Below are 20,767 nucleotides of genomic sequence, written 5' to 3'. Positions count from 1 at the left end.
AGAAGAAGAAGAAGAAGAAGAAGAAGAAGAACTACTACTAACTATACTTACAATATTACTCTATTGTCTGTGGTCAGAAGTACGCCATATTTGTTTACTATTTAACTCTTCCAAAAAAAAAATTGAATATACGTGTCTATGTGACAACCAAACTCATTACTAATTTTTTATCTTATTTTTATATAAATATATTTTTTTTTTACTTTTACCATAACCAACAATAAGTGTACACAATTTAGGCGCCTAAACTAAAGTTTGCCTGCGATGGACTCCTACTATTTAACCGGTTTTAATCAAATTCTCACTCTGTGTTATTTATCCAACTTTAAAGATTATACATATTTTGATATATGTAATTATTATATTTAAGAAAGAAAAAAAAGGTGGTACATAGTTCGTCAGGTCGGCTAGTTTACTATAATTTGTGAATTCTTTTTATTTTATTATTTAAGCTTTTATATATGATTGTAACTGCTTCTAACTCGATACTTTTGTGCTGCAACTACTGTATAACATTAAGATTACAGTAATCTGAGGATAGTGGTGCTGATTGTACAACGACACATATGTTTTAGTTATAATACTTGTTTTTGTTATCTACTGAACAATTGTTTTTTATCCCTAATAAAATAAAATAAAATAAACATCGGCAGCTTGTAGGTTCGATTCCCGCTCAGGATATCTGTTCTTGTCTCTTCATCTTACCTCGGAGAGCACGTAAGGCTATCGGTCCGGGTCGTTATCACATACACCTGATTGCGATGGTTACTCATAGTAGGGAATATATCCGCCAATCCGCAGTGAGCAGCGTGGTGGATTAAGCTTCGATCCTTCTCCTACATGAAGAAAGAGGTCTATGCCCGGCGGTGGGATGTTAAGGACTGAATCGAAATAACTTACCTGAGGTAACTTATAATGTGCCTTATTTTTTTTTTATTTTTTTAGGAGTTTCATGGTCTAAATATGTATCGGATTATTTTCATGAAACACATATACGCTTAGCCGGATCTCGCAGTGTAATGTAAGTACAGTATGTGCGCTCACGTGCAGGTGTCGGCCACGATGACGGTGTGGCAGTGCGCGGCGAAGGCGTAGGCCAGCTCGGCGGCCACCACGCACAGCTGCGCGGCGCCCGACTCCAGCAGCTGCTGGGCGGCGCGCCGGTCGCTGCTGCTCACGCCCTCGTGCAGGAACGTGTAGTATAATGTAAGTACAGTATGTGCGCTCACGTGCAGGTGTCGGCCACGATGACGGTGTGGCAGTGCGCGGCGAAGGCGTAGGCCAGCTCGGCGGCCACCACGCACAGCTGCGCGGCGCCCGACTCCAGCAGCTGCTGGGCGGCGCGCCGGTCGCTGCTGCTCACGCCCTCGTGCAGGAACGCCACGCCCGCCGACAGCGTCTCGCGCAGCATCTGCGGAGCAGCCCTCGCTTTACTTGCTGTGGACACACTAGACGGCATTGCCGATAGAGAGGGGGGAGGAGGGGAGGAAGACTTTATGTCAGATCTTATAAAAGAGACCTCGTCAATGAACAATGATGTTATGGTTTTGTTCTATAACATATAACAAGTGTGCTTCGTAATAAAGCAACCATAATTTTTTTTATGACTTATCTATTAAAAAAGCGTGGTAAAAAAAATTGATTGATGAATGATGACTTTACGGTCTGTGGATAAGCTTGTAGTTGCCGACATAGCGCCCGTCTTTCGTTTCGCGGTTGCTGGAGCTTCCTTCTATGTCGATAAATATTCAAAAATTACACCATCAGTACCTTGTCCTGCAGCTTGTTGAGGAAGGGCTGCAGCAGGTCGGGGCGGGCGCGCAGGAAGCGGCCCGGCGCCCCGGAGGCGGCCGCCAGCGCCAGCAGGTCGGCGGCCAGCAGGCGCGCGTGCCTCTGCGACGGCACGAACACCACCACGGGCTTGCTGCCCGCGTGCCGCACGATCGCGTTGTAGATCGGCTTCGTCATCGCCGCCAGGCGGGACGCCGCGTGCGAGATGTTAAAGCCCTGGGACGAGGTAATGACGTATCAGAATCGTTTTAGCAAATCTTCAAACTTTACACACACACTATCTCACACGCACGCACGCGCACGCACGCACCTGCACGTGCAGCTCCAGCGGCAGCGGGCGCACGCTGGGGTGGAAGTTGAAGGCGCAGTTGGCGTTGCAGCCGAGCCACTGCCACACGTCGCGCGCGCCCGCCAGCGGCAGCGACAGCGCCACGATGCGGATGGGCCGGCCTGCGGGCGGTAACTAGGGGTTACTGGCGCCGCGGCGACATCTGGGCACTCTAGGGCATAGACCTACTGCGAAACTCCCGATATTTCGGCGAGGTTCCAGACACCATAGTCACCGTGTCTCAAATACAATTTTTCAAATTATATTCATTATCTTTATATACTGTCTATGTATGTCTATTACAACTTTCCATTTATATATGTTTAGGTACAACTGCACACCTAAACTGTCTACATATATACCATTTCCTTTACTCAAAAGTTGCCTGGAAGAGATCGCTCATTTGCGATAAGGCCGCCTTTTGTACTTAACTCCTGTTTTTATTTTTGTAATTATGCTCACTCTCGGTGTACAATAAACAGTTTTTATTATTATTATTTCTAATATTTAAAATACTGACAAATGTTAGCGATAATTTGTAGGTGCCAGTGACCAGCCAGACAGCACTTTGGCCAAGAAACATTTATTACATTGGAAATAACAAGAAATGTGAACAATAATATATAACGTCACAAATACACTAATTAACTGAGATAGGGCAAAACATGAAATATCCCTGGGAGGGATTGAAGGTAAGGTCGGCAATACGATTGCGATGCTTCTGGTGTTACAGGCGTCTAAAAGCTACGGTAACCGCTTACCATTAGGTGAGTCATAGGCTCGTTTGCTGATCTAGTTGTATAAAAAAAAAATGGTAACAGTTTCCTTTTCCGAAGTCTATAATAGAATTTTATAATACATTAGACACAAGGTGTCGTACCGGTCTGCGAGGCGATGTAGCGCATGCGCGAGAGCGCCACCTCGAGCACGGGCCCCTCCTCGCCGCCCAGCAGCTGCAGCGCGTCCGCGATCAGAAGCGACACGCTCTGCACGCTCTTGCGGACCTTCCACCTGGAATCATGTCACACAACAGGCTTATTCGCGTATCACACAAGCGAACATATACATGAACACTAATACGGATGTATAGATGCACCCATTTACGCATAATTAACGATATATATATATATATATATATATATATATATTAGCACACTTATTTCGCATGTTAATTTTATTCATTAACAATGAAAATATACGAAACGTAACCCGCTATGAGAGAAAGCAAGAAAATGTCTGCTCGCACCTTTCTCTCTTGCTCCGTTCGCCTCTCCCGATCGCACTTTTCGTAACGCTCTCGTCACGCTCATTCACCACCTTACTTACCAAGTCAAGCGTACGTAAAGAATTTTCACTTCAACAATAATTTTCAAGATACCTTCTAGAGAGCACATCCCATTTCTCAGCGGTTGTAATGATGATCTGTCCTTTGTTCAGCAGTTTGTGGTCGGTGGCCGTCTCGCCGGTGAGTTGTACCACCTGCGGGTAAACAAAAATTATTAATCATTACATACACACGTACATATATGTAAAATATATTTTATGGAGTTTTGCGTGAATGAATATAAGAATCCCAAATTATAACCAGAACATTGACGATTGAACATACTACCTTACAAATACTTTATATGGTAAAGTGAGCTACAAAACTTTTCAAAAGCTTTTTTTTTGTTCTGTTAATTTTTCCATTCTCTGGATCCGTAACTCTATTGGACACTTCCTGCCGAAGGTCTGACGGCCAGAAGACCGGACCCACCTTGAGGTTGAAGCGCGTCCCGAACTTGTGGTACCAGTCCGCGAACACGATGTCGGCCAGCGCGTCCCGCGGCAGCAGGTAGACGGCGCAGGTCTGACGGCCAGGAGACCGGACCCACCTTGAGGTTGAAGCGCGTCCCGAACTTGTGGTACCAGTCCGCGAACACGATGTCGGCCAGCGCGTCCCGCGGCAGCAGGTAGACGGCGCAGGTCTGACGGCCAGGAGACCGGACCCACCTTGAGGTTGAAGCGCGTCCCGAACTTGTGGTACCAGTCCGCGAACACGATGTCGGCCAGCGCGTCCCGCGGCAGCAGGTAGACGGCGCAGGTCTGACGGCCAGGAGACCGGACCCACCTTGAGGTTGAAGCGCGTCCCGAACTTGTGGTACCAGTCCGCGAACACGATGTCGGCCAGCGCGTCCCGCGGCAGCAGGTAGACGGCGCAGGTCTGACGGCCAGGAGACCGGACCCACCTTGAGGTTGAAGCGCGTCCCGAACTTGTGGTACCAGTCCGCGAACACGATGTCGGCCAGCGCGTCCCGCGGCAGCAGGTAGACGGCGCAGGTCTGACGGCCAGGAGACCGGACCCACCTTGAGGTTGAAGCGCGTCCCGAACTTGTGGTACCAGTCCGCGAACACGATGTCGGCCAGCGCGTCCCGCGGCAGCAGGTAGACGGCGCAGGTCTGACGGCCAGGAGACCGGACCCACCTTGAGGTTGAAGCGCGTCCCGAACTTGTGGTACCAGTCCGCGAACACGATGTCGGCCAGCGCGTCCCGCGGCAGCAGGTAGACGGCGCAGGTCTGACGGCCAGGAGACCGGACCCACCTTGAGGTTGAAGCGCGTCCCGAACTTGTGGTACCAGTCCGCGAACACGATGTCGGCCAGCGCGTCCCGCGGCAGCAGGTAGACGGCGCGGCCGGCCGCGTCCCGCGACAGCAGCCGCATCAGCGCCAGCTCCGCGATCACGGACTTGCCGGCGCCGGCGGGCGCGCCCACGAACACGTTGTCGTCGCTGTTGTACACCGCGTTGAACACCTGGACGGCCGTTTTGAGGATTAATCAGAAACCCTCATCTTAAGGGGGCGACAAGCGTACGGTCCGCCCGGTGGTAAGCGGACAGAGTAGCGTATGGATTCAAAAATCATAATCAAAAATTAGATTAGTATAATGTACTTATCCAATCCTTCCAAATACCATCTAAAACTAATAATACGAAAAGAGTTTTAGTGGACTACGTTAAACATATTATCATTTGCTATTATTATAAGATTCTATTCAATTTTTTAGAATATCTATATCTATACTAATAACTAAAATTGAAGTGTCTGTTTGTAATAATAAAATAACCGCTTTTTACTTAATGCATATGGATGTATAAACTGAAAAATAACTTTTTTGTTAAACTCCACGCGGACGAAATCGCTGGCACTGCTAGTATTTGTATAAGTCTCGCCGCAATGGTCACAGCACTAGTTTGTGGCTTTAGCGATAGCGGTTGCGGGTCCGATCCCTGCACATGACAAACATTTGTATCGTCCATACAGATGTTTGCCGTGGTCTGGGTGTTTGTGCAGCCCTTGTGGGCCTTCCACCGTTAGCACGTTAAGCCGTCGGTCCTGGTTGTTATCATGTACACCTGATAGCGATCGTTACTCATAGTAGGGAAATATATCCGCCAACCCAAAACGAAGCAACATGGTGGATTAAGCTCTGATCCTTCTCCTACATGGGGAAAGAGGCCTATGCCCAGCAGTGGCTTAACATTACAGGCTGTAGCGTATATAAATCTCACCTGTGTCTGCACAGGATTGAACTGCGGGAAAGTGTCTGCATACAGTTCTTCAAATTTAGCATTCCTCAAGGCCGATATAGGTAGAGGTTGCAGATCCAGCAGCTCGGTGGGCGGTAGGTTCTTCTCCGGTAGAATGAGGTGACGGAACGAAACAGGTAGCTGGGTTTCAGCTGCTATCCACCTGGATTAATTTGATATAAACGTTTACAAGTCAGTCGAACAAGAGGCATCAAAATAAACTACATACAAGCAGTAGTCTGGGCAAGGGTAAGAGTTTAATATCTATATAAATATGACCAAAAAGCTAATAAAATCAAATTATATCCATAGTTTCATTATCATGTAGGCTTCCTTTTTGAAACAATAATTTTAAAAATATGATTTTATCACTCTTTAATTAACTATAATTAATGTAAAGCTTGTTACCGATTGCGCTGTTACTGCTGATTCTTACCTGTCAGAAACAACCCTCAAGAAGTACTGAGGAGGCAGGGGTTCGAAGACAGGGACGAACAGTTTAACGTGGTGCTCGTCCCTGCAGTACTTCTGCTTCAGCAGGAAATACTCGTGGTGGAGGATCACCTCCGAGTCCACGTCCTCAACCAGGATCCAGAAAGCCTCTGACTGGCCGTGTATCTGGTGAAGAGAATAAATATATAAAAAACTATGTGAGGTTTTTGACGCTATAGATTTTACAAAGTAGCAGATTCTATAATTAACTTGAAATTAATTTTTTATTTGATTATTAGTTATAACTATATTTTGCTCCGTAAGCCAGAAATATGCTATTCCAAAAATACTTGGACAAATTATTTTCAATTATTATTAAGAGACTTAATATCTACTTTCATATATTTAATCTTAGAAAGATTCGAAAAATATCAAAGTTTCATACTTAATTTTAACCCTCCATTCCGTCCCCGGCCGTCGTAGGTTTGATGCCCGAATATGACAAAAATTCGCATAGACCATACAAAATATTTGCCGTGTTCTGGGCCTTTATGCTTATGTGTTGTAGATGTTTCTCGTTGCCCGATATAAAATTCACATCCTAATAAAGGCTTTTTAAAATTTCGAAATTCATCAGTAATAGCATAAACTACATTTGGCTTTTATCAATATTTCTATACCCCATAAGCTAATACGTTTTTACATACCTTCTCATCCCACTGGAAGTCCGGAGTGATGGTGAGCTCGACTCTGAGGGTGGACCTGGTGACTGGCTGGATGTGGGTGCTCAGCTCCAGCTTGGGGAACTGGTGGACGTATTTGTGGATCATCTTTCCCAGTTTGGGAGCCCGGACCAGTTCACCTATTTCGTTTGGACCGAGCTCGTAGAGTTTCTCCCAGGGGAAGTTCTTCTTCTCCAGTTTTTTTATTACCTGACGATGTGGAAATATAATTTAATAAATTAAATTTTTATTTTGAATATTTACCTATTAAAATTACAGCACTGATAAAAGCCCATCTTTTCACAACTCTGAAAATTCATCGATCTAAGCACCAACTTCTCATATTAATTCACCATTTGTTACTGGTAAAACTACGTCCTTATTGAAAAATAGCTGCAGATGAAAAACTCACCTCCTCCGGCATCTTCCGGAACTGTCGCAGCGGCGACATTGACTGCCACATGCGGCGGTCTACCATCTTGCACAGGGCCAGTGTTTTGTCGACTAACTGCGCCCATCCTGAATTATAAATACTCATTTATTTGGGTAGTCTAGATTAGCTAAAATTTATCTATTTATTTATATTTGGCCGTGTACGTGTTACGTGTCAAAAGAACGACGGTCGCGGGATTATACAATTATTTATTTCCGGTCTGGTTGTTAGTTCTTGTAGGTCTCCCAACCGAGCCTCGGAGAGCACACTAAGCGGTCGATTCCGGTTGTTATCATATAAACCTGATAGAAGGAAAAGGAAAAAAAAACAAGGGCGCGATACACCAGGTCCGCCATGAGCGCGAACCCCTCCAGCTTCAGCTGCGAGGTGTACGATGTGACAGGCTACTGTTATATTTACCCCGGTGCAGCACGATCTCGAACAGCGCCCGCAGCAGGCGCGCGGCGGACTGCGTGACGTACACCAGGTCCGCCATGAGCGCGAACCCCTCCAGCTTCAGCTGCGAGATGTACGATACGACAGGCTACTGTTATATTTACCCCGGTGCAGCACGATCTCGAACAGCGCCCGCAGCAGGCGCGCGGCGGACTGCGTGACGTACACCAGGTCCGCCATGAGCGCGAACCCCTCCAGCTTCAGCTGCGAGATGTACGATACGACAGGCTACTGTTATATTTACCCCGGTGCAGCACGATCTCGAACAGCGCCCGCAGCAGGCGCGCGGCGGACTGCGTGACGTACACCAGGTCCGCCATGAGCGCGAACCCCTCCAGCTTCAGCTGCGAGATGTACGATACGACAGGCTACTGTTATATTTACCCCGGTGCAGCACGATCTCGAACAGCGCCCGCAGCAGGCGCGCGGCGGACTGCGTGACGTACACCAGGTCCGCCATGAGCGCGAACCCCTCCAGCTTCAGCTGCGAGATGTACGATACGACAGGCTACTGTTATATTTACCCCGGTGCAGCACGATCTCGAACAGCGCCCGCAGCAGGCGCGCGGCGGACTGCGTGACGTACACCAGGTCCGCCATGAGCGCGAACCCCTCCAGCTTCAGCTGCGAGATGTACGATACGACAGGCTACTGTTATATTTACCCCGGTGCAGCACGATCTCGAACAGCGCCCGCAGCAGGCGCGCGGCGGACTGCGTGACGTACACCAGGTCCGCCATGAGCGCGAACCCCTCCAGCTTCAGCTGCGAGATGTACGATACGACAGGCTACTGTTATATTTACCCCGGTGCAGCACGATCTCGAACAGCGCCCGCAGCAGGCGCGCGGCGGACTGCGTGACGTACACCAGGTCCGCCATGAGCGCGAACCCCTCCAGCTTCAGCTGCGAGATGTACGATACGACAGGCTACTGTTATATTTACCCCGGTGCAGCACGATCTCGAACAGCGCCCGCAGCAGGCGCGCGGCGGACTGCGTGACGTACACCAGGTCCGCCATGAGCGCGAACCCCTCCAGCTTCAGCTGCGAGATGTACGATACGACAGGCTACTGTTATATTTACCCCGGTGCAGCACGATCTCGAACAGCGCCCGCAGCAGGCGCGCGGCGGACTGCGTGACGTACACCAGGTCCGCCATGAGCGCGAACCCCTCCAGCTTCAGCTGCGAGATGTACGATACGACAGGCTACTGTTATATTTACCCCGGTGCAGCACGATCTCGAACAGCGCCCGCAGCAGGCGCGCGGCGGACTGCGTGACGTACACCAGGTCCGCCATGAGCGCGAACCCCTCCAGCTTCAGCTGCGAGATGTACGATACGACAGGCTACTGTTATATTTACCCCGGTGCAGCACGATCTCGAACAGCGCCCGCAGCAGGCGCGCGGCGGACTGCGTGACGTACACCAGGTCCGCCATGAGCGCGAACCCCTCCAGCTTCAGCTGCGAGATGTACGATACGACAGGCTACTGTTATATTTACCCCGGTGCAGCACGATCTCGAACAGCGCCCGCAGCAGGCGCGCGGCGGACTGCGTGACGTACACCAGGTCCGCCATGAGCGCGAACCCCTCCAGCTTCAGCTGCGAGATGTACGATACGACAGGCTACTGTTATATTTACCCCGGTGCAGCACGATCTCGAACAGCGCCCGCAGCAGGCGCGCGGCGGACTGCGTGACGTACACCAGGTCCGCCATGAGCGCGAACCCCTCCAGCTTCAGCTGCGAGATGTACGATACGACAGGCTACTGTTATATTTACCCCGGTGCAGCACGATCTCGAACAGCGCCCGCAGCAGGCGCGCGGCGGACTGCGTGACGTACACCAGGTCCGCCATGAGCGCGAACCCCTCCAGCTTCAGCTGCGAGATGTACGATACGACAGGCTACTGTTATATTTACCCCGGTGCAGCACGATCTCGAACAGCGCCCGCAGCAGGCGCGCGGCGGACTGCGTGACGTACACCAGGTCCGCCATGAGCGCGAACCCCTCCAGCTTCAGCTGCGAGATGTACGATACGACAGGCTACTGTTATATTTACCCCGGTGCAGCACGATCTCGAACAGCGCCCGCAGCAGGCGCGCGGCGGACTGCGTGACGTACACCAGGTCCGCCATGAGCGCGAACCCCTCCAGCTTCAGCTGCGAGATGTACGCCTGCAGCAGCACGTTGATCTTCGCGGACGGCTCCTCGATGCTCTCCTTGATCGGGATCGGCACCTGGCGGTCCAGCCGGTCGTATAACATCGCATAAAATTTGTGCTTATATAAAACCTAAATTGATTAAATTTAAAACATTCTAGAGTGTCTGTTTGTAATATTAAAATAACCGCTTTGTACTAAATGCATATGGATGTATACACGGTACATATACCAAAATAACATTTTTTTACAATTTTTGTCTGTCTGTCTATTCCAGCTAATCTCTAAAACGGCTGGACCGATTTTGCTGGGACTTTCACTGGCAGATAGCTGATGTAGTAAGGAGTAGCTTAGGCTACTTTTATTTTAGAAATTTATTTATTTTATAACTCTGCGAACTGAACAATAAATAGGTTGTTTTTTGAATTCCGCGCGGACGAAGTCGCGGGCACAGCTAGTTGCACATATATAATCGAAGTGCAGCTTAATAGTTAACGATTGTGTTTGCTCCCAAACGAAAAAAAAAAACCGACTTAAATTACATTGACAAGTATATACAACGTAGGTATTCGATAAAATAGTAATTAAAATACGCACTAGTTGATTAAATCTAAATGGCACCACAGGCTTTAAATTAAAAAACGAATCATCAAAATCGGTACATCCAGTAAAAAGTTATTATTTATATACACATATAAAAAAAATACAGTGGAATTAAGAACCTCCTTCTTTTTAACCGACTTCCAAAAAAGGAGGAGGTTCTCAATTCGACTGTATTTTTATTTTATTTTATTTTTATGTATGTTACATCAAACTTTTGCCCGTGTGGACCGATTTCGACAATTTTTTTTTTTAATCGAAAGGTGGTGTGTGTCAATTGGTCCCATTTAAATTTATTTGAGATCTAACAACTACTTTTCGAGTTATATCTAATAATGCTTTTTTACTTGACGCTTTTTTCGTCGACCTACGTTGTATTATACCGCATAACTTTCTACTGAATGTACCGATTTTGATAATACTTTTTTTGTTGGAAAGGGGATATCCCTAGTTTGGTACCTTGATAAGGAAACCAGGATCTGATGATGGGATCCCAGAGAAATCGAGGGAAACTCTCGAAAATCCGCAATAACTTTTTACTGGGTGTATCGATTTTGATAATTTTCAATTTAATCGAAAGCTGATGTTTATCATGTGGTCACATATTCTGATAACTACTTTTTGAGTAATCTCTGATAACGCGTAGTTACTTGACTATTTTTTCGTCGATCTACGTTGTATTACTCTTCGATGTAATTGAAGTCGGTTTTTTTTCGCTTGCGAGCAAACACAATTATTTGAAGATAATTTTCACAAAAAGAGGAGTATGAAAGACTCACCCTCTCCATCAGCTTGTGTAGCTCCAACTTCTCTTCATCTCTCACAGTGATGTGCTTGAACTCGGCGGAGAGAGAGAACACTCTGAACAGCTCGATCTCGGCAAGCGTCGGCTTTAATAGCTGGTTGTAGCTCTGCATGGTTTCATATGTGCAGTAGTAGTGAGACGCTATTCTTCCAAGTTCTGTAGCTTGGAAATGTCCGGATTTCCTTTCGTATTTTATTAAACCAGCCCTAAAAGAAAAATATTACATATTAGGTTCGGAAAACTTGGTTTCTTTGTAGGGGATAAACTTCTTGAATACTGATCCGATCATAAAAATTCTTTCACTACCAGAAAGTTACACTATTCAGGAGTGATAAATGTTACACTTTATTGTTATTAAACAAAAAATTCAATGAAAAATAATAGTGTATGTACGATTTTATTTTTGTGTTACCCACACATTAGGAATTCTAAACATTTTTGAATATCATATCAAAAATTTTAGCTTTTAATAAAAGCTTAGTTTCGCTTAAACCGAAAATAAAAATCATAACATCAAAAATTTCGATCTAGCGGGTACATCGTTCCATAGCTTAATTGGCTAGAGCGCCGACACGGTCAGTCGGAGACGCGGGTTCGATCCCCGCTAGAGCGGTCAATTTTTGATATGATATTCAAAAATGTTTAAATAATAGTGTATGTAAATCAAGTCGGAAAAATACGAGAGAAACTTTACTACCTATATAATTACATCAAAAAAATAACTAACGCCCAACGAAGTGGGCACGGGTCGGCTAGTTGCTGATTGACTTAAGGTCGGTTTTTACTTTAATGCAAATCTATGAAGCGAGCATGCAATCCACAAGCATCCGCTCAATGGTAAGCGGTTACCTATCTTATGGACAACTGCAACAGCAGGACCCAGGACCCCCGTTGTCCACACATCTCATCTCCAAGAGCTCTGGCTACCTTACCCAAGAAATACTACACTAGTTGAGAACAGTATTATTTGGCTGTGATCTTCCATAAGGTTGAGATACTTTCCTCGTCTCGCAGCTCCAAATTATGAACAAGATAATTTCCGTTATGCCCTACCAGCAGGGTATCTTGTCCAGTACCTCAATTATTATCCCCATTATGTCCCCGTTATGCCCTACCTCAATATCACATATTATGGGATGAGTATGAGCAGTTCTAGCTATTATTTATTTTTTAATTTTAATTTCCAATGATTATAGCGATTATTTATGAATATATTAATATTTTTCCTACTTGTCAAGCAGGCAGGCAGCTGTGTGCACGAGGTCGGCACGGTGCAGCTCCAGCAGGGAATCCTCTTGCAGTTTATCTGCCGAGATGCCGTACAGCGCCGGCTGCCGCAGCATCCGAATGTACAGGTACGTGTAGCCTGCGAGGTGACATAAAAGTCCTTTAATTATAATGGTTTTCATGTAATATTGCCAAGAAGTATCTGAGAAAAGGAGACGTATTTTCTACTGGCAATACTATAGTTAAAGTTACACTCAGACTTTACTGTTATTGTATGATATTGAAATATGGTGTATACTTTGTTGGTGTTCTACAAATATCGATATTATAGAACATAGAGGTAATTTAAATTTTTTAAACAAAATTTATCAGACATTTAGTTTCTCACCATGGTTGCGTGTAGTGGTGCGGTGATGTTTTATTTAATTATGTTTACTCGAGATCGAAAAAAAAAACGACTTCAATTACATCGAAAAGTAATACAACGTAGATCGGCAAAAAATAATCAAGTAAATACGCGTTATGAGATATAACTCGAAAAGTACTTGTCAGATCTCGGTTAAATTTAAACGGAACCACATGACAAGCCCCAACTTGAGTTGGAGTTGGTTGAGAAGGTTAATAAAATATATGGCAAAACGACGCTTGCGGGGTCAGCTAGTATACATATAAGCAAAAAGCAACGCGCGCGCTTCGAATGCAGCCCAGCATGATCTCGGGACTGCCACTGTATCCACTTACCTAGCCAGGTTACGGCGTCTCGAACGCTCTGAACGGATCCCAACACGATCTCCGCATTGAGAGCATCGGGTAGCTTGCTAATGAGTTGGGACTCAATGGGCAGCTGTTGGTTCAGTAGCGATAGGTAATACTGCAGTTCCGAGTGGTTTGTGATCAGGATACCTAAACATGAAAGTCATAATATAGGCTTTATTAAGATACATAGATGTACTACAACTAGATTTTCTCTCTTTTTTGCGGATTTAAGGATAACAAACAAGCATTCGGCCTAAAACCTACCGACTTCTGCAACAAAGCATCTCATGCGCGTTGCTGACCCTACCTCTGACCCTACCCAGGTGTTTTGGCCGCCTTACTCACCACAGGAATACAACATTACTTATGAGCAGTGTTATTTGTCTGTGATCAAATTCAGTTTGGACATAATCATACTAATAATAAAATGGGGAAGATTGTGAGATTGGATGGATCAAGTCATAGATTGATTGGTACGCTATCATTCCTACAAGATACAACACTACTTGAGCATAGTATTATTTGGCTGTAATCTTGTATGAGTGCTTCCCCAGTAAGGTCGTTCCATATTTTGAGTACGAGCAGCCCACCGGCGGGCTTCCTAGCTCTCCTAGTGTAGGAGCCCGCTCCATATTTTGAGCAAGATATGCAAGCAGCCCACCGGCGGGCTCCCTAGCTCTCCTAGTGCAGGAGCCCGCTCCATATTTTGAGCAAGATATGCAAGCAGCCCACCGGCGGGCTCCTAGCTCTCCTAGTGTAGGAGCCCGCTCCATATCTTGAGCAAGACATGCAAGCAGCCCACCGGCGGGCTCCCTAGCCCTCCTAGTGCAGGAGCCGGCTCACCCTCGCCCTTGGTGTCGTACTGCGGGCGGCCGGCGCGGCCCAGCATCTGCAGCACGTCCAGCGCGCCCAGCTCGGCCCAGCGCCCGCGCTCCGGGCTGTACACCTGCGTGCCCTTCACGATCACCGTGTGCGCCGGCAGGTTCACGCCCCACGCCAGCGTCGCCGTCGACACCAGCACCTGGCGAGCGGGCAACGATCTGTTATACGCGGGTTATGTGAGAGGAATTGCTGAGTCCTGTGACGCTACCGCAATATTGTCATATGATCATTGTTAGAACCTTTGGTAGTCAGTCTAATCCCATTTCCCGAAGGCATCGGCTGCCTAAGGATTTAATAATATTCCATTTCTAAATCCTATTCTAGTTCAAGTGAATAAATATAGTTAATGTGAATAAGTATAATAAACTTTTAATAAATATCAATAAATAGTTTTTTTTTTTTTTTTTTAACTAAAATACTATATCCGTTTTAACAGATCGCTATCGAGTTCAAGTCCACAACCCATAGAGCAGAAGGCAATACTACAAAATCGGCCAACGGACTAGTCGAAAGTATAGTCACCTGTATATGTCTGTCTGCAAACAGATCCTCGACCAGGGTCCTGTCCACGCGGCTCATACCAGCGTGATGAATAGCAAAGCCGTATGGCAGGAGCTCCCGGAGCTCTGGGTTCTTCACCTGCTCCGCTTCCGTCCTTAGAACCTCCACGCTGGCGGAGCCTTCCCTGGTGATAAATTATACAAGTGACTTTTATGACCAAGCTACAAAACCAGTATTACTGTACCGATACGTAAAGCAAGCGTCAATTAATCTTTTTTCTTATTTTTCAATATTTTAATGTATTTTACCTGAGGAACTGTCCCAGTGTATCCTTTTCGAGACACATATCTCGAATGGCACGCGCCGTCTTGCCTGTCTCCTTACGAGAGTGGACGAACACTAAGATCTGTTAAAAGAAACATTATTTTCATATTAGTAACAATTTTTTCAAAGAATGTATACAAGTTGGAAACAATCGAGAAGCCTTAAATACTACATTACATACACTACATACATTTACTATATACCATACTAGCCGACCCGTGCCCATTTCGTTGGGCGTTAATTATTATTTTTGTGGTGCATCATCATCATCATCATTTCAGCCTACTTCAGTCCACTGCTGGACATTGGCCTCCACAAGTTCGCGCCAAAAATGACGTGAACTCATGTGTGTTGCCCATAGTCACCACGCTGGGCAGGTGGGTTGGTGAACCAGTAGTGGCTTTGTCGCACCGAAGACGCTGCTGCCCGTCTTCGGCCTGTGTATTTCAAAGCCAGCAGTTGGATGGTTATCCCGCCATCGATCGGTTTTTAAAGTTCCAAGGTGGTAGTGGAATTGTGTTATCCCTTAGTCGCCTCTTACGATACTCACGGGAAGTGAGCTATATTCTTTAATGCCGTAACCACACAGCACATTTTGTGATGCAAATTTTCATATCGCTCGTATTTCGCCGACTTGATTTACGTATAGTATTATTTTTCACTGATTTTTTTGTTCAATAACAATAAAATATAGCCTATGTCACTCCTGAATAGCGTAGTTTTCTGTTAGTGAAAGAATTTTTATGATCGGATCAGTATTTGTGAAGATGAAACTTTACTTCTTTATAATATTAGTATAGATATATAAGCTGTATATAAAAAAGTCAGTCAAATAGAAGCAGTTGTGTAGGCACAAAATATGATTTTAGATTAGCATTATTTATATTATAGAGAGATATTGTTTATGCAAAACTAAATAGCCCTATCTTGTGAGATATTTAGTCAGCCCAATTGGGTAGCAAACTAGCGTGCGATCTAATTGATGATTAGCAGTTACTATAGACCCTACAAATATCAGAAGCAAGTTGCCCGCCCTAGTCTAATAACCAAGAGAGATCTGGCAACCGCACTCACCACAGGAATACAACACTACTTGATCATATCGATGCTTGAAAGGCAATAATTACCAAGCGACATTTTGGGCGATATTGACACTATTTCTCAAAATATTGAGAAAATTAATAATCCTTAAATATCAGCTTACAAAGCTTTCAAACTGCATTTAAAATCCGTTAGAATCGAGTAACAACGACTAATAGGCGATTTTTGATGAATTTTTTTTCAAAAAAAGAAAACTTTGAAATGCTCTAGTGTAAAGTTGCCAACATGTCGCTTAGTAATTATTGCCTTTCAAGCGTCGAATTATTATTATTTGCCTCTAATCTTCTGTAAGGTTGAGGTGCTGTAATAGTCGGGCTCTAAATTTCGACCACGATGTTTCGTACCGTAGCTTACCTCAAACAATTTATTGTATGTGGCTTACAAATGATATATACTATATGTGGTTTAAGTAATACTTAGTAATGTGCCATTTTACGTATTTTGGGAATCTTCAAGTACCTGATTCCTTCCAGCGTGTTCCATGGCTTTTTCGTACACAATATCGTTCATAACCTGGAACCTTTTCAACGCCTTCTTCTCTGTTACACCGATGTACTGCTGTTCCAGCGCTACAGGTCTGAGGGAGAAATAGGATTTAATAGGAAAATCTAACAATAAATATTATCTGCTAAGCGCAGTGGAACGGAGTGGTAGAGTAAGTTCTAACTCTCCTCTTACATAGAGATTTGTGCCCAGTAGTGAGACGATTACAGGAGATTTTATGTTCGTTTAAGGGCACAACTTAAGGTAGTTTGGTAGCAAAGACAAGAAATCAAATTAAAAAAACTTTTTTTATATTTAATTTTTTTACTCATAAATACACGAAGCATGCTATAATTATAAATTAAACATTAATTGACTAGTACTCAGCTGTCACTAGATGCGCCATATTTGAAGTTTTAAATTTGTAAACATAACTCTGATGTGTCACTTATTTTTTATTGTGAACTTGAAAATTGGGAAATAAGTATTTATAAATAAAAATTAAGCGGGAAAGACTATCCGAACGATTTATAAAAAATCAAACCTTTCCACTAAACAACAAAGATAGAGGCCACACGACAATACTGAAAAATTAATTACATCAAAAGTATGTGGTAAATTATTCTGAATTTTTTTTCAGTTCTTGTACCCATTAGTTCTTTTTTTTTGTCGGGTCGTTTGCCGATTTTTTACAAATCTTCCATTTCCCGAGTTATTGAACAAGGACAATATAAATAAGAGATTGTGTCTTTTTGCAAGACCTTAATTAATTATATCTCAAAAATGGTATGGTAAAAGAATCTGTTTTTTTATGGGTGACCTTTCGAACACAATAAAAAAAATGTTGGATCAAGTCTAATTCATTTGGGTACCAAACTACCTTAAGTGTCGTCAATTATAATGCTTCTAAAGTGCAGTTTTCTACATTACTTTGTACTATTTTGTATAAGTAGTATAGCTATACTCCTTTTACTTCTTCCTTAGTGAACCATAAAGAGAGATACTCTATCTGTTCTATAGACTCATAAGAACATACACCAGAATCTGATATATTCCTTAAGTGTAGAATCGAACCCACAACTGTTGGAATTAGGGCGACTTTTCGCTCAACTACACATATGGCAAAATTAGTTAAAAAAAATTCTCACCTGAATGAATTGTCAAAGTAGAATAACCCTTTCTCTGGCTTCACTCTCAGGAATGCTGCAACGTCAGTGTAATTTGGCAGAGTGGCAGACAGGCCCACTAGACGAACCTAGAGATACAAATACTTATTAATAAAAATCAATCATCGAATTGTATACAGTACGCGCGTAACTTAACGACTTAACTTCACGACTGCACTAAATCGGATATTTCTTATTGTGTTAGTTATTACCAGGACAAAGTATGATTGAAAAAAAAATTTAAAATATATATTTCCAAAGAAAATGGAGGTACGGAGTACGAGAAACCCGGGTTAGTTAGTATTTAATAAATTTGGAGGCTATATTTCAAATCTATTTGTGTATATTATTTTAAACGGAAAATGTAAAAATTCAAGACGTATTGGGTACAATATGAGTACATTCTATACAATTAGAATGCTATTAGGTAAAATGTGAAAATGATGTTTTTCTGTGTACGCTCCGAGTACGTTTTGAGTATATTGTGAGTGCAATTTGAGTACGGTGTGAGCATCTCGTGACCTCTTGTGAATAAGAAAAGAGTACAAAGTGAGTAGACGTTGTGTCGTGAGTACCTTATGAGTATTTAACTGCGTTGTGAATAAGTTTTAAGTAGATTGTGAGGAGTACTTCGGGACTTCGCTGTAAATATATTAAGTTATCGTAAGTACATGGTATTCGTGAGTATGATGCGAGTACGTCGTGAGTGAGTGAGTGAGTGAGTGAGTGAGTGAGTGAGTGAGTGAGTCAGCCGTGAGCGCGACTTTTTTTTTTTTTAAATGTCACTAGGTCGGCAAACAAGCGTGCGGCTCACCTGATGGTAAGCGATTACCGTAGCTTATAGACGCCTGCAACACCAGAAGCATCGCAAGCGCGTTGCCGACCCTATCTCCAATCTCCCAGGAGCTCTGATCACCTACTCACCAAAAGGAACACAATACTGCTTGAAAACAGTATTAAAACCTTATTACCTGCTCCTGCGTGTGCTCCACGGTGCGCAGCGTGCGCGCCACGAGCGCCTCCAGCACGGGCCCGCGCTCGTCGTGCAGCAGGTGCACCTCGTCGATGATGATCAGCCGCACCAGGTTCGTGAACGAGCGCTCCCCGCCTGGGGGGGATACGCTTTTGTTATACAGCGTGTTTAGAAACATGCGTGCTTCCGTTTAGGGCGACATTTGAAGAAAAAAAATGTACTTTAAACCACGCAACTGACGTAAAACTTTCTATCTTCACTAACTTATATCTCCCTCTCAACTTCTGTTCGCCTCGTCCGATCACACTTTTCATAACGCTCTCGTCACGCATTCACTAGCTTACCCCCCAAGTCAAGCGTGCGCAAAGAGGAATTAATTCACTCACCACATGAATACAACACTGCTTGAGAGCAATATTATTTAACCGTTATCTTCTGTAAGGTCGAGGTACTTCCCCAAACTGGCTGTTCCAAATTTTGAGAAGGATATATCTCGCTGTGCCCTACCTCATTGATGACTAAAAATCACATCTGAAGAGTAATTACGTCTCGCGGTTTCACTGCGTAATTTCTGATCCCGTGGAAATATCAGGATAGAAAGTAGTCTATGAGTCAATTTAGATCTTCAGTTACCTACGTACCAAATTTCATTACAATCAGGTCATTAGTTGTCACATGAAATAGTTACAAACGTTCATCCATCCACACAAACATTCGCATTAACACGTTGAACGCCATGAGATACACCACTTGGGCCTCACTTGTTTAGTCCATGGGACCAATTTAAAGACCTTATTGATAAAATCTTTATGATATATTTTTTGTTGCACTATCATACCCTTAAAGATCTTATTTTTACTTACACTATATGCCATATATTTTTGTTTGATTCTGGTTCGCGGTTATGTGGTGTCCCCCGCGGCACCAACGGAAAAATTGTGTCGACTACATGGTGTCCCCAATGACCCAAACAGAAAAACTAAAAAAATCTAGCCGGCGTTTAACATGTTAATAATATTCACTAGATTAGACTTACCCTTCCTAGTGATGATGTCCCACTTCTCCGGCGTGCACACGATGAGTTGTGTGGCGTCGATCTGTTCCCTTGTTAGCTGGTGGTCACCCGTCAGTTCTGATACCTTCATGTTGTACGCGGCGAGACGCTTGCTAAAGTTACCCACCTGCGAAGAAAAGATGACTTCAAATTAAAAATACTCTATCCATCAAAATCATATTAAAAACATAGAGTATAGCAGTATAAGCATGGGTCAGATGCCCCTGGGGAAATTTATGTAAAAATTTTGATAACGTAATCACCGTCTGAAGAGCAAAATTTCCCTAAGTTACCACAACTGTGAATGCGCTAGTTTTTCAAAAAAAAAATTTTTTTTTTTATTTTGAAAAAAATTTTTTTTTCTCTTGCGATATAATATTTATTTGTAATTTTTCTACCAATCGCTAGATACACTAAAGAAGCATTAAATAAGGTACTTTTGAAGTCTTCACAGTAATTGATATATCGGAATATAACAAATTCAAAATTTTAAAATTTTAAATCTCACGTATTTTAAGAGACACCATCACGATTTTTTTTTATAAATAGCTCTTAACATATTTTTTTTTTTTTCAAATTTTTCTCTAGGGTAAATCAGTGTTAAAAAAAATATTATTACTCTCCTCATATCAATAAAAGTTTAAAAATATTAGATTCATGCTTATACTGCTATACTCTTTAAGTTTGAAGCTGCGACCAGTACGGAAAATAGTGATAAAGTATTTGATCTCTATTGGGAAATGTGCAAATTAGCTAGCACAATTACTGGACTGTACTGTAGTCCGAAAATATGCCACCGGTGGTTACAGGTGGTGAGCACGTCGGAGTGCAAGACATTATATACCATTTCTTGCACAATCAAACGCCTAGGCGTAGTAAATGGCTTTGAAGTGTGAACCAGGTAGTTTCTTTTTATACGCTCAGGTCGGCAAACAAGCTTACAGACCAGCTGAAGGTATGCGGTTATCGTAGCCTACAGACACTTGCAACACTAGAAGCATC

The 20,767-nt window shown here is 44.0% G+C and overlaps 1 protein-coding gene across 1 annotated transcript in view; it reads right to left on the bottom strand.

Moving 5' to 3' along the window:
* Positions 1-20,767, bottom strand: part of LOC123667006 (putative U5 small nuclear ribonucleoprotein 200 kDa helicase) — a 51,665-nt gene that overhangs the window by 8,021 nt on the left and 22,877 nt on the right. The window contains exons 13-33 of the mRNA XM_045601014.1: positions 19,748-19,892; positions 18,710-18,846; positions 17,721-17,827; positions 16,549-16,666; positions 14,973-15,070; positions 14,686-14,848; positions 14,125-14,302; positions 13,267-13,428; positions 12,529-12,664; positions 11,273-11,504; positions 9,794-9,971; positions 7,253-7,359; positions 6,826-7,050; positions 6,123-6,304; positions 5,669-5,849; positions 4,702-4,911; positions 3,498-3,598; positions 3,000-3,130; positions 2,102-2,241; positions 1,771-2,007; positions 1,230-1,411 (exon numbers count right to left, since the gene is read on the bottom strand). Of these exons, the coding sequence (XP_045456970.1) occupies positions 1,230-1,411; positions 1,771-2,007; positions 2,102-2,241; positions 3,000-3,130; positions 3,498-3,598; positions 4,702-4,911; positions 5,669-5,849; positions 6,123-6,304; positions 6,826-7,050; positions 7,253-7,359; positions 9,794-9,971; positions 11,273-11,504; positions 12,529-12,664; positions 13,267-13,428; positions 14,125-14,302; positions 14,686-14,848; positions 14,973-15,070; positions 16,549-16,666; positions 17,721-17,827; positions 18,710-18,846; positions 19,748-19,892 (3,350 nt within the window). The remainder of the gene's footprint in view (positions 1-1,229; positions 1,412-1,770; positions 2,008-2,101; positions 2,242-2,999; positions 3,131-3,497; positions 3,599-4,701; positions 4,912-5,668; positions 5,850-6,122; positions 6,305-6,825; positions 7,051-7,252; positions 7,360-9,793; positions 9,972-11,272; positions 11,505-12,528; positions 12,665-13,266; positions 13,429-14,124; positions 14,303-14,685; positions 14,849-14,972; positions 15,071-16,548; positions 16,667-17,720; positions 17,828-18,709; positions 18,847-19,747; positions 19,893-20,767) is intronic.

This window comes from Melitaea cinxia, chromosome 27, assembly GCF_905220565.1.
Source record: "Melitaea cinxia chromosome 27, ilMelCinx1.1, whole genome shotgun sequence".
Taxonomy (NCBI): Eukaryota; Metazoa; Arthropoda; class Insecta; order Lepidoptera; family Nymphalidae; genus Melitaea; species Melitaea cinxia.
This window is presented reverse-complemented; position numbering and strand designations above follow the sequence as displayed.